Raw genomic sequence first — 13,670 nt, forward strand, 5'->3', positions numbered from 1 at the left:
ATTTTATATTCTAAAAAGATTTTCTGGTAGACACCAACGCTTTTTGTGAATGAAACCCTATGCTGTTTTTCAAACATTAGCCAAACGCGCAGATCAAATCTTAAGAGTAGTTCGTAGAATCATTTGGAAAAGGTCTGTATACAAATTCATACCTGTAACCTGAAGAGCAATGCATGTGTATAATATGTCGTTTGTTTTTTTAGCAACAACCAGGAAGCCATTTAAATTGAATATAAAATGCTGAAGTCTTGTCCTCCACAAACATACCAGTTCAGCATGCCGTGTGTAGAATGTTTTGTCCCTGTACGTTTGAGCAGAAAGCCTAAGAGAAGAGGAAGTCAAATTCAGTGCACTTTTTACACCTCTGCTTATGCCTCAGCTTTGCCATGCACCTTTTTTGGGCCGCTTTTGCCTAAGGCCTGTTTCTGAGTGTTTGTGTGTATGTTTTTAAAGGCAGTTGGCCAGACTGTGGTCTGGACGCAGTTCCTCTTTTCTCTCTGCATCGAGTGACTCTCAACAAGCTGCCATGCAAATACATCAAACCACGACTTTGTCCCCAAAGCAGTGCGGCTGACGCGCAGTACTCATTTTGCTACTTCACAAGTTCCCGCCACTTGCATTCTACACTCTAGAATCCCTCTATACTTTCCTTCGCATCAGCCGCGGGATATCCATCCTTTCTTTTGTGGTTACTGTATTATATTGGCCTTGTGGAATATAAGTTACTGTGTACTGAATAAACAACATTACTCGGGTTCGTTGTGTGGTTACATGAACCGTGCTCCCATATAGCGAGTGTTTGATAATCAAACCTGAAGGCCTGAGGCAGGCTTGTTCTTACGACCCATAAAAGTTAGTGGACTGAAGTCTATGGCTGTCTACAATGGAACAGCATGCACTGACCTCACGACCTCCCAATGATCCACTGATCAAAGTCAGCCCAGGAAAAAGGTTTCCTCTCGGTGTACGACCCATTTAAACTCAGCTTTAAACCGCATTAGCTGCTCTGCGGCCATATTGATATTAATGGACATTCCTTTAGGGGTTACCGAATCGAACTGGCATGCGGAACCCAAGTTCCTGCATCCCCTCGCACGAAAGCCGAGTGAAACGGCTGTGTGACTCATGATGTTTAGAAAGTTAAATCCTTTCATTGTGGCACTACATGTGACTCTTGCATTCTTTATTTTAGGTCAACTGTTCAGGTCGATGTCTGGTAAGTTACTCTATATAAGCTCTCAAACTAAAGTACAGCGTTTCGAACATCACACCTCAGAACAGGATGCTAACGATTAAGGATGAGTCAGGGGAGAAAAAGACATCCGCTTGAGCAATCTGTCACTGAAACACTTTTTAATCTGCAGTTACATTTTTTTTTCATTATATAGTTAACAGAGTTATTTATTGCTACATGTCAGGAAGTGCGGCTGCGTTTCATGGGTCTACCTTTCACCAACCTGGCCAATGCATATGTGTTCACCAGTGTGAATGTGTGTGTGTGTGTGTGTGTGTGTGTGTGTGTGTGTGTGTGTGTGTGTGTGTGTGTGTGGTGTAGGTGGGTAGGCGTTTTGTGAAACACTAAAGTAGCATTAGCATGGCACATTTTATTTCAGGCCTTCCGATTAGCATTGGGCCTCAGCGTCTACAAGTACATAGATGCCTTATGACTAATATCACACTTAAGAACTAACTCTCTCTCTCTCTCTCACACACACACACACACACACACACACACACACACACACACACAAGTTGATGTGAAGACAAAAGAAAGACCACTTCCTCAAATGTATGCATGACGTGAACAGAGATTAAACTAGTTTATTATTTTCAAAGAGGGGGAAAAAAATTACGCAACAAAAAAAGCAAGTCTTTTTTTACACTATTGATTATTAAATTTGTACAACCATTCAGTCTGCATTACATAAAGAAATAATTCTACATCTTTGTTTCTTTCGTATTTTTGGTACTCTGAATTATACATACAAATAACAAATACAGGAACTTTTTTTTTCACAATGCATATAACCTGGGCCAGAAGACAGTCTTTAAGGTGAATAAAACAGGTGGTCGTGTGTAATAAGAGTGAGTGAGTGCGTGCGTGCGTGCGTGTGTGTGTGTGTGTGTGTTTGTGTGTGTGTGTGTGCGAACATAAACCGATTGCCAAAGACCTATTACACATCCAGAAGAGTAGCTGGCAGTCAGAGGAACAGACCTGACTACACAAGCGTTAATGCATTACACACCGTTCCATTACACAGAGAGCCCACATTCCTTTATTCTCACTTATATTAATTCCGTCTCTGTCTCGTTCTTTACAAGGAAGAGCCGCTAAAACGTCCAGCTTCGGCGTCTTGTCTTTCCTCCAGGTTTAAGTCGTACCCTTCTTGTCGTTAGCTGCCCTTGGACTTTTCTTTCCCCCGCTTCATGTTAGTCTTTTTCTCTTTTTGAAAAAGTCTTTTATGTACTGTATTTCATACAATTTGTACAAATATTATGCAAAGTCTCTCCTCTGTGGTTTTCGCACATCATGGAGTTCATATCTCTCGTTTGAAGAAAACCAAAGGATAGCACGATGAGATGGAGGGATGACTGACAGGATGGATGGATGGATAGATGGATGGATGGATGGATAAATGGATTGATGGGTGGATGGATGGATAGATAGATAGAAGAGGGTTAAAACTTTCTGCTTCACCTTTGGGTGTCTGTGCGACGAGAGAGGGAACCTGTACACAAGTAATGGTGGTGATGTAATAAGATTAACAACGTAAGCAGGCTGTCAGGATGGAGCATGAAGAAAGTCTCTCTCTTTCTCTCACTCTCTCTCGTGTTCTCTCTCATGTTGGTGAGAAGTAGGGGCGTACAAAAGTTTCACAGGGCTCATAGCAGTCGTCTGTGGGCCAGGAGAGAGCAGGTTTCGGGGTTGAGGGTCAAAGGTTGAGGAGTTGTGGTTGAGGCTGAGGTCACGGTCAGGGTTGGAGGTAGCCTAACCCATAGCGGTCACCATACTGGAGGGGTGGTGGGGGGCAAAGGGCAAGCTGGAGGAAGGGTGCATGGGAGTGGGCGTGGTCAGCATGTGGCCTGAGTGCGAGAAGGGCGGGAATGAGGTCATGTGACGCGAGAGGGCGGCCGGGCTGAATGAACTGCTCTTCTCCATCAGGCTCTTCGAGAAGTCGTCCATGCTGTCTTGTGACTTTTTGCTTTTCTTGGACTTGCTCGACATCTTCCTGTTGCGGGTCTGGATGCCTTCCTTCTTCATAGTGAGTGGTCGGTTGATCTGTGATGAAAGAGAAATGGGTGGGTGGATATTTGTTAATACTAGCGAAAATTGAAAAGAAGACAGGTGCTATATATATATATATATATATAATACCACATAAAAAAAACAGCACTGTTCATATTTTGACCCACAATTCATACTAGCAAAACACCAAATCATGCATTATTACAGATGCCCGGTATCTCCCAATCGTAGTGCCCAAAATGCTGCATATAATACTTTGCTTGTTTAAATCATGCAGCTTTGCTGCTTTACTGTTTCAACTAATTCCCATTAAATTTGGAACGTTACACTTAACTTGTCACTTGCTGCTGATGTTTGAATTGAATATCATAATCCTACATAAGATATGAATGGCTACCTTTAGCACTCGATAGCATGAAGGCCACATCAGTCTGCAGCATGTCAGTAAAAACAATTTGTGAATGCATTTACATGCAGGCAGTTTCCAGACAACTAAAATGAGTTGTATATGAGAATAGACCAGACTGTATAGACTATAGTGTGAGAATAGTCTAGTTATATAGGAACTATAGTAAATTATAGTGTGAGAATCGTCTAGTTCTTTGTAGAAAGTTAGAACTGTTACATCAGTGTTCTTATTGTTGGGATTTAGATTACAAAATGGCAGGTTTTATGTAAAAAGTTTCTGCTGAAGTTAAGGTTATTGTGAGATCAGATGGCAGTAATTATCTATCATTAAGAATTAAGATCTGTGTGTTTGTGAATGTTTGTGTATATGTGTGTGTATGTGTGTGTGTGCGCAAAGGCTTCAGTGTGTCAATTCATATCGGCACCAAGCTGGAATTAGCTTTTGATTCTCTGACACCAGGCACGGCTGATGCCAGGCTTGCCAAGGAAAGAAACCCCAGACTCTGGCTCAGTAAACACGGGCACAGTGGCACTGCCATAACACCTCACTCTCCTGCCAGCCAGCATCACCATCACAGATTTGCACTTCTCAGCCTTTAGGTCTCTCTCTTCTACTCTCGCTCTTGCACTGCTACTGTCTCTTTTGCACCCTCAATCTCTTTTTTTGTATTGTCCACAAAAGCTCGGTTCTGGCCTCCTTCACTTCACAATGTTTAGAACAACATATGGACAGATCTACTCTCTCATTCTCTCTCTTCAAACTAAAGCTAGATGCTTACATTATTATGTGTAAGCGCCTTAGTGGATTCTGTGTGCAAATATCACAAGCAAATATATAGCGTTTAAAATATGTATTTGTCCACATTGAACACGAAACCAATAATAACCAAAACCAGTAACCAAACCAATAATAATATCCATCTATATGACAATAAGGGCTAAATTAGCTTTTGTGGCCTTCTCTGGTCCTTCAGTGCTCAGTAGATCAGCTATGAGTATTCTGCATACTGATTGCTTTGAACGCACTACAATAATCAAGCGGAGACACATACAAGTGTGATTTCCCTTCGATAATTGTACGAGTAAAGCAGAGCAAGATGTTACAGACACCAAAGTTGATCAGCCTGATGTAAGTATTACTCTGTGCTACGTATCCTTGACCGTCACATCAAGCGCATACACACTGTGGTTACTATACATACACTAACCACTGTGCTAACACCACCATCCGTACTTTACTCCAAAAAGACTCAGGGTGACCACAACCCTTAGTGTGAAACGTTTCAGAACAAAGCCAGTGCGACAAACACACGCACACGCACACACCCGCGCGCGCACACACACACACACACACACACCAGTGCAAGGTTTCATTCTCTCATTGAGTTTCAGCGTGCCTTTGATAGAGGTTAAGGTTAAGAGAAGAGAAACAGAAGGTTCAGTGAAATTTAAGATTTGTTTCAAGACCAAAATATAACTCGTTCCGCAAACACGCCGTCTGCTCGGTCACATCAGATGATTATTTCCATTGTAGAAATATTCGTTTCTGTTAGTTGACCCTAAGCTTTAGCTGATAAGAGTCGTCCAAAAACGATTACGAGTGCAATAATATGGTGTAATAAAGGCTACTGCAACAAACTATGACCCTGTTGTTCCAATAATAGAAATACAAAATAATTATCATTATAGTAATCATGATAATAATAATAATACTCATTTTCCTTATGTTTTTATTCACTTGATTGCTGGAGTGGGAATAGTGGAATGTGTTTGTGTGGATATGTGTGTGTGTGTGTGTGTGTGTGTGTGTGTGTGTGTGTGTGTGTGTGTGTGTGTGTGAGTGTGTGTGTATGTGTGTGTGTGTTTAACGATCTTTTATGCGGTCTTGTTATTAAAGACAGAAGTTTCCAAGATGTCGAATGTAATCATTCAGGAAAGAAAGATCAGATCAGACCGGACCGGACACTTACATTGTGCAGTTTAAAGTAGAGGCCGCAGGCATTGCACACCGGGTCACCGTTGGCGTTTCTCCTCCACAGCGTCGTCGTGGTCGTTTGACAGTTTGCACAAGAAGTTCCCGCTCGCCGTGCGGCAGACTGCAAAAGTCCCAGAAAAAAAGGCAGATCAGACTTGACTTGGTGACCTGTGCAACAAAACCTCAGCACTTATTAACCAGTGTTCCAACCATATGTGACCGCATATTAACCTTTTACGCTGCATCGTTTAATCCGTTTCATCTAATGGATGGCGGACACTTTTTCTGTGATGTAAAAAATTGCGCTGAAGGAATAAAGTGGCAAAGAAACTTCGAACAGCCGTCCCTTGGCTGTGCTAAAAATATATCCCCTTTGAATGCAAATATTTATGAAAGGGCATAAAAGCGTAGGCTTAAATGGTGACCATTAAGGCTGATGAAATTTTCCTGTTCGGCAGAGAGGTTAGCATTAACGGCGGGCAAGACGAAGCTCCTGTCTCATATTTAAAACAATCACGCTGACAGTTTATTCAATTAGACCCGGCGTAAATTTCATTCCGCGTCACTCCGCGTTGCCCACAAATAGCTTTTCCATGGGCAAACGCACTCAAAGATGGATTTATATTCATGTTGCATGTTTTCATGCTTTTCCACATCGCGGAATCTTTCGCTTTCTGTTTTCCTTTAGGCCCACTGTATACATAACTTCGTCTTCTTAATACAAACCATCTGTTCTTGTCTTCGCTTCATTTTGCACAATGGAGATCGATTTTTCGAAACTACAATCATTAAAGATGATCATGAATAAGTTGACGGAATACGGCGTTGTAAAAAAAATTCAAATATTATTTATATGTACTGGGAAAAGAAAAGAAAAAAATGGACCAGAAATATATGGGAAAGTCAACACACAGTCTTATTAGTGTTTCCTTTAAATGAGCAGCGAGGGGGGAAAAAATGTAAAGCTAGCAAGGAAAGCCTTCACGACTCTGTTTCACATAGCTAGAATGGAATCATAGCAGTATACCCCAACATTTGCTCTTTTCATCCCCATTCTGTCTGTCTCTCTCATGCACACACTCCCTCATTCTCCCATACACCCCCCCCTCACACACACACACACACACACACACCCCCCCCCTCATCCCCCTGCCTTCTGAGGAGTCGTGGTGACTCTTGCCCCCTCCGCCTGCCTTTATGTTTAGGCTGGGGACTTTATCAGCAGTGCTCAGATATCCGGCAGCCTTTTCCTGGGAAGTCAGCTTTTTACATTAGAGAGAGAGAGAGAGAGAGAGAGAGAGAGAGAGAGAGAGAGAGAGAGAGAGAGAGAGAGAGAGAGCTGCCAAAATAGAGCTGCCCTCTGACAGTTTCCCCTGCCTTGAATGAGGTATATCTAAATCTCGAAAGACTGTAAATGTCTGAAATATCGTCACTTTTAAATGCCCAGCTTTATTTTAGCTGACATTAAGCATGCCATAGCAATATTTTAATTCAAAAAGCTATTAAGTGGTCTGTTTTAGACACACTATGGTCTTTTTCTGACAAAAATCTACATAGGTCTATACGTTAAAGGCGTACATCACTACCATATCAGACTTTATTTATCGAGACGAATCTCAGACCACATTTTTCTTTTTACAGAAATCTCTGATTGTTTGAGATGCGTAGGCCTTATTTGTTTCAGGATCATTGAGGGGACTCGGGAACCGCATTTGACAACGTACATGCGCTAAAACAGTTCTCAGAGCTCAGAGGAGACGAACGTCCATGTTTATGTTTCCAAACGTTTGTTCGGGCGGAAATAATATATTATAATGGGCTTCTTACAGTGCACCGGCGTACATATGACACAGCTTATTTATACCGCATAACTTGCAAACAAACCAAACAACATCCTAGTCATATCAAAAGTGATGATGAGTAATGATGCGTAATAATGAGAAATAAAACGTAATGATGATGTCAGCTGACCTTCCGGTTTAAATTGGGCTATAACGGTTTTTGTTTTATAAAGTGTCTGTGTTATGATGATGATGATGATAATTATTATGACGATAAGAATATGGTCCAAAATGTAGTCATGTAAGAGGACAGCACAGACTACTTAAAGGTTATGAGCAGTAATCGTGCTTTTTATTTTTTTAAAAAGTGAATTATTTTAGAGGATTTTGATCTGAAATGAATATTTTTTCATAATATTCTATTATATCCATCCCATCAGATCAGATCTTATATTTAGTTTTATAGAAATGATATAAAATATTCTAGCAATAGTATCAAATGATGTGTAATAAATGTATTAAAATTTAATTGTGTCATTTATTATACCATTTTACTGTTATATATTAGCGGGGGAAAGGTCACGTGTATGATTTAATAGCGTGTACGCAATAATGCGCTCCTGTATTAGATGGTAGACATGTCTAAAATATAAATACTCACAGTCCCGGGATACACATACACACACACACACACACACACACACACACACACACACACACACACTAGGGGTGTGTAAATAGACGAGTTTAATATGTGCGGGCTTTTTAATTAGACCTATTAAAATTAATACGTTTATAATAATAACAACAATAATTATTGTTGTTATTATTATTATTATTATTATTATTATTATTATTATATATTTCGTTCAAAGAGATTTTTATTAAAATAATTTGATCCCCATTTCATAATGATTGGTGCATCTACTGAGGCGCATATAATAAGGGAATACGGGAATACGGGAATAAGGAGGAAACGCGTACCAGTCTCCGCTTGGGTTTAATCAGAGGTCGGTTCTGGCCGTTCATCTTGTGGTAAAGTCCGCACGCGTTACACAGGTAATGACCGGTTCCGTCCCGCCGCCAGAGTGGAGTAGACGTGGCTCCGCAATTCACGCATTCCCGGCCCTCTGCACGCACAAAAAAAACACGTGTATTTGTACAAAATGTAAAAAAAAATATATACAAATAATAATAATACAAAAACACACACACACGCACACGAAGCAATTATGCACAAGCAGGTCCTATTGTTTTAAACGTAAAACGTAAAAATAAATAAATAAAGGCGCGCACATGCAAATAAATAAAATAAATAGGGAATGTAATCGAAAACATATATACATATATATATATATACATATACATACACTTGAATACAGCATGTATAATCATTGCGCTTGAGCTTGATATACAGTAGTACAATTTAAAATGAGCAACAACAGCAAGAAAATGTAAAATAAACAATAATAATAATAATAATAATAATAATAATAATAATAATAATAATAATAATAATAATAATAATATCCTGAGAATATCTTTTGTGTTGTACATCCTATAAAGGTGGGGAGCGGTTTGGTTTTTCATTGCGATCTCCGATGTGACGATGTGAATCTTATCAAAAGCATCATAATACTCAGAATAAACACGAGGGTGGCGCTCTGGGAAAAAAAATGAATCCATTTATTTGGAATAAAGTAAATAAATTGCGTGTTATTATTGGGTGATATTTTCATTTCCAGTTCATCAAACAATCTCCCGGGCATCAGTGCATGAAAAAATATGGATTGTGTAATAAAAGCACAAGGATGATAATAACAACAACAACAACAACAATAATAATAATAATAATAATAATAATAATAATAATAATAATAATAATAATAATTGCACTACGTAGTATCTTTGATTTGCATTTGGCTCATTGAGACACCACGTGTAAGTTAATGTGTGCGTACGCGCGCCCGCGTGCTCGTGCGCGAGTTCGCGTAATTAAAAGTGTAGGCCGCTCTTTCCTATTTGAGTGACAGTCGGAGCGCCCGCGTTTCGCGCATGCTCGGTGTCACGACGCTGCACTCGGCTCTGGTCCATAAACCCAGAGAAGGAAAAAGAAAAGAAACTGCATTCCGAATACGTCGGTATGAGATTTAGTGCTGTAGTAAACGGTTTCGTTCGGAGTCACGTACAGGGAAAAAGTTGTGGTTAAAACGTAGCTCTATATTTGTTTTTTGCTTTTGTAACCTTCCCTATTTAGTCAAGAAAACAGCTTGTTGACACTGCTGTGTACAGCCTTATAATAAACTAGAGTGCAATGCGATATAAAATAATAATAATAATGAAAAAAACGAAAACAGGGAGGAAAAAATCTTCTTTGTCAGTAAGTAGGTGTGGACTGTTTCTGCCTGCACTGTAATATCGCCTCGTGTTGCGCAAAGCTGGTTCCGGGTTTGTGGGCTGCAGCTCGACCACAAAATGAAACATTTCAGGTTTAAGGTCATGTACACACGGCAGGTGAGTGATATCAACAAACTCAAGTAGGCTATTATCGGCTTTACTGTAGCAAACTTACACACACCACAACAAAATATTTACTCGAGATAGCAAAAAAACCCTCATTTATCCAACAGGTTTCATCACTGGTCTCGGCCACATTCCCTAATTGAACTTATTGAGCCACTTCACGTGACATATCGCGAGAACATAAATCAGGTAATCATATCGCGAGAACACAAATCAGGTAATCATATCGCGAGAACATAAATCAGGTAATCATAGGTTTGTTGGCGCTAATGCTAATAAGAGAGTTTCCTTAACTGGATTCCTTTAATGATAAACAAATAAAGATGTTTGCAGACAGTAGAATAATAATAATTAATAATTGTAGTCGCTTTTCGACGTGTTTTAAATAAATAACTAATCAATTAATTGACAAAACTCAACGCACTGTAGATAACGAATCAGGCTAGCAGATGAAGAAGAAAACCAAAATTCCAAGATGGAGACATAATCAAATATATAATTATAGTAAATAAATAATAATTATATCATTGTAAATATAAATGTATTTTTTCAGATAGTTGTATATGCTTTATTAATTGTCATATAGATAGATAGATAGATAGATAGATAGATAGATAGATAGATAGATAGATAGATAGATAGATAGATAGATAGATAGATAGATTACTGTTTACTGATGACTATCTATCTATCGATCTATCTATCGATCGATAGATCTATATGTGTGTGTGTGTGTGTGTGTTAAACCGGTTTGTTTGTTGGTGACTGAATGACCTTTTTTCCCACTAATTTCCCTTCGTGTTTGGATAGAGATTCATGCAGCAGCATCCGGCCTCTCCATCAGAGTTTCAGCGCTAAAATAAACAGCGCAGCAGGCTGAACGTAAGTGGATTAGCTTAAACACATAAAACACTGCAGAGACCGGGATCAGAAAAGATGCAGGAAAAATTGCAAACACCAGAAGAAAAAAAAATAGACTAGTCGGAATAAATTGGGCAATGTTTAATTATCCTGCATGATAGACTTAAATCTGCCTTATCACTGGACAACAATAGATTTAGTCTAATGCAGGCATTTAAAGTATTAGATATACACTGTGGAGAAAGCGGGCCAGATGGCTCAACTAATCTATGTTCAAATTGGCTTCTTGATAAATATTTAAATCATTTTACCGTTGTATTAGTAATAGTTTCTGGTCGAAATAGATTATATGAAGAATATTCATCTTATATTCCAGCATTATGTTTTTCCCTAATGATCCCTCAGCATAATCCTTCTGTAAAAAGGCCATGAAAATACCAGACTACATGTTGGTTTGCTCAACACAAACAATAAAAGAGCAGCACACAAGAACGTTGCATTTTGTACGATTTAAATGAAAAAAATGAGTGTAAGGTCAGATACCCACAAAAAAGCACTTTCAAGCCCTGACCCCGGGAGGATGTTTGTGAGGAGGATTTTTTATTTTTTTTTATTCTAACAGACATAAAGGCCATTGTGAAATGCTTTGCCTGTGTTGTGGTTAAGTTAAATCAAAATGGGTAATAAAGCGCACGCCTACCTGAACAGGACCTTGTTTTTGGTCTCGTTTTGGAACCATAACTAGAGGAGGACCCACCTAGCAGGCTGCTGGGTGGGAAGAGCCCCGGCCCGTAATCGGACACATAGGGAGGGTAAGTGGCGATGTGGTGATGCGCAGAAGAGGACGATGCCACTGTGCCTGCTCCGATGGCCATGCCACGGCTGTGGGCTGCATCCAGCTTCATACCATCGGGCAGCTGGTACTTGAGGCATTCTTTGTCTTCGGGCCGCAGTGAAGAACCAGAGGACTGCGTAGACACGGCTGGGTCTGGGGACACGTCTTTTGGAGGAGTGGGAGGGAATGTGAAGAGGTGAGGGCTGGCATGGCCGGTCGACAGCGAAGAAGAGGAAGAGGAAGAAGAAGCGGAGGATGAGGGCGGAGGAGGGTAGACAGACAGAGGCCCCGGGGAGCCATGGTGCAGCGGTGCTTTGGGAAAATGTGGGCCCAGGTTCCAGGGTGAGGCCCCGTGTGGTCCGATCCCTTTACTGCTCTCCAGCCATGGTAGAGAGCCGTGCAGCAGTGACGGGCGACACACCTGACTACCTGTAAAAAAAAACACATACAAACACAAAGGCCTGTTTAAAAAAAACGTCACCAAAGTCACTGTTTTTTATTTTCTTCTTCTTGTCAAAACGCTCAGTTTCACGCCGTTTCAAACCACATGACAAAAAAAAAAAAAAAAACAGGCAGCGGAGTCACTAATAGAGTGCCATGTTTTCAAACCACACTGAAAACCACGAAAGAAATAAAACATTGAGATCTGTTACCAACACATTTAGCGTAGGTAATTATTTAGCCACTGACAAAACCGATTCCAAACATATTTAGTAAAATTATATATATATATATGTATTTCATCAACTGACAATAGAGCAAAAATCTTATTTTATACACAGAAAAATAATCACTTTCTGTCAAATGAACTGCAGCTTTTCATTTGAAGCACATTTCAAAATAAAGTATTTAATAATAATAAATAATAATATTGTTATTGGGGTTTTTTGGGGCACATTTGAGAATTGTGTTGTATATTGCATTTCTGCGATGCTGAAAGAAACTATTGGAGGGGATTTTGCGAGTAAAAAAAAATAATAAATAAAGCTTTAAAATACTTTAACGATACTGCATGAGGAAAGTGTACTTGGGCCTTGAGGATTCCCTTTTAACACCTCTTGCATGTCATTAGCTCTCATTATCGAGGCCGTCGATACCAACACTCCTGTTTCAGTATCTACCTAAAGCGCGGGGAAATATCTGAAATGACCGAGATGTGTGAAGGAAACAAGCCTCAAACTAAGTCCGGCCTTTTTTTTTCCTGCATGCACACGACTCACCAATAACCGGCAATAAATTAAACCCTGTAATAACAACTCGATTTCCTCCACACACACACTCACAATCTTTATATATCTGAGCCGCATTCAGGATATGTGTAAAGTAATGTAAAACAAACGTCAAATAAACCCTGTTTGTATGTTTACAACGACGCATTATTTTCACACTTTCTTTTCATTTCGATAAAAGAAATTAATTTTATAGAAATGCGAATTGAACGTAAATCCAGAAATGTCGGTTTTGCATTGTATTATCATTATTGTTTATATATATATATATATACACACACACACACACACACACACACAAAAAGAAAAAGGGCCGCGGAATGATTTTAGGTTTGCAGACTAAAATATGAGCAGACTGAAGAACACTAGAAAGATGTGAAACCAGTGACACACCACTCGAGATAAAACACACTTCTCGAATAAGCTTTGGGTTTCTTCTAGCAGACCTGTTGCCTTTTTTTTTTAAATATGAAATTACTAATGCAGTAATATTTCGTTTGTATAAGTGTAATTTCAGCTTACTTATTATTATATTACACGTTGCATAATATTCTATTTAGACATTATTATTAATTATTATTATTATTATTATAGATACATGCACAGACGCATGCCGCAGTGTTGATTGTTAAGTTTTAATGAGATATTTTTATATTATATATGTGATATATTTGTAGGTAAATCTACCCAGTAGGTAAGACTCGGGTGTAAAGACTCGTCTTGGTGTTCAAAATGCGAGAAGGCATCAGATGCTCACCGTGCGGTGGAGGATACCTCTGCACGGCCCTGTTCCCGTAGTACGGGTGACCGC

At 39.5% G+C, this 13,670-nt stretch overlaps 1 protein-coding gene across 4 annotated transcripts in view; it reads right to left on the bottom strand.

Annotated features, from left to right (window-relative positions):
- Window positions 1-1,792: 1,792 nt before the first annotated feature.
- Window positions 1,793-13,670, bottom strand: part of gata3 (GATA binding protein 3) — a 19,595-nt gene continuing 7,717 nt past the window's right edge. For 2 of the 4 annotated variants that reach the window (XM_083528585.1, XM_083528586.1), the window contains exons 2-6: window positions 13,617-13,670; window positions 11,496-12,059; window positions 8,396-8,541; window positions 5,626-5,751; window positions 1,793-3,280 (exon numbers count right to left, since the gene is read on the bottom strand). The exon at window positions 13,617-13,670 is cut by the window's right edge and continues 336 nt beyond it. In XM_083528585.1, coding sequence (XP_083384711.1) covers window positions 2,990-3,280; window positions 5,626-5,751; window positions 8,396-8,541; window positions 11,496-12,059; window positions 13,617-13,670 — 1,181 coding nt within the window. In that variant the 3' untranslated portion in view covers window positions 1,793-2,989. The remainder of the gene's footprint in view (window positions 3,281-5,625; window positions 5,752-8,395; window positions 8,542-11,495; window positions 12,060-13,616) is intronic. The other 2 variants (XM_083528588.1, XM_083528587.1) reach the window with 1 other exon arrangement.

This window comes from Silurus aristotelis (assembly GCF_946808225.1).
Source record: "Silurus aristotelis genome assembly, chromosome: 24".
NCBI classification, from domain to species: Eukaryota; Metazoa; Chordata; class Actinopteri; order Siluriformes; family Siluridae; genus Silurus; species Silurus aristotelis.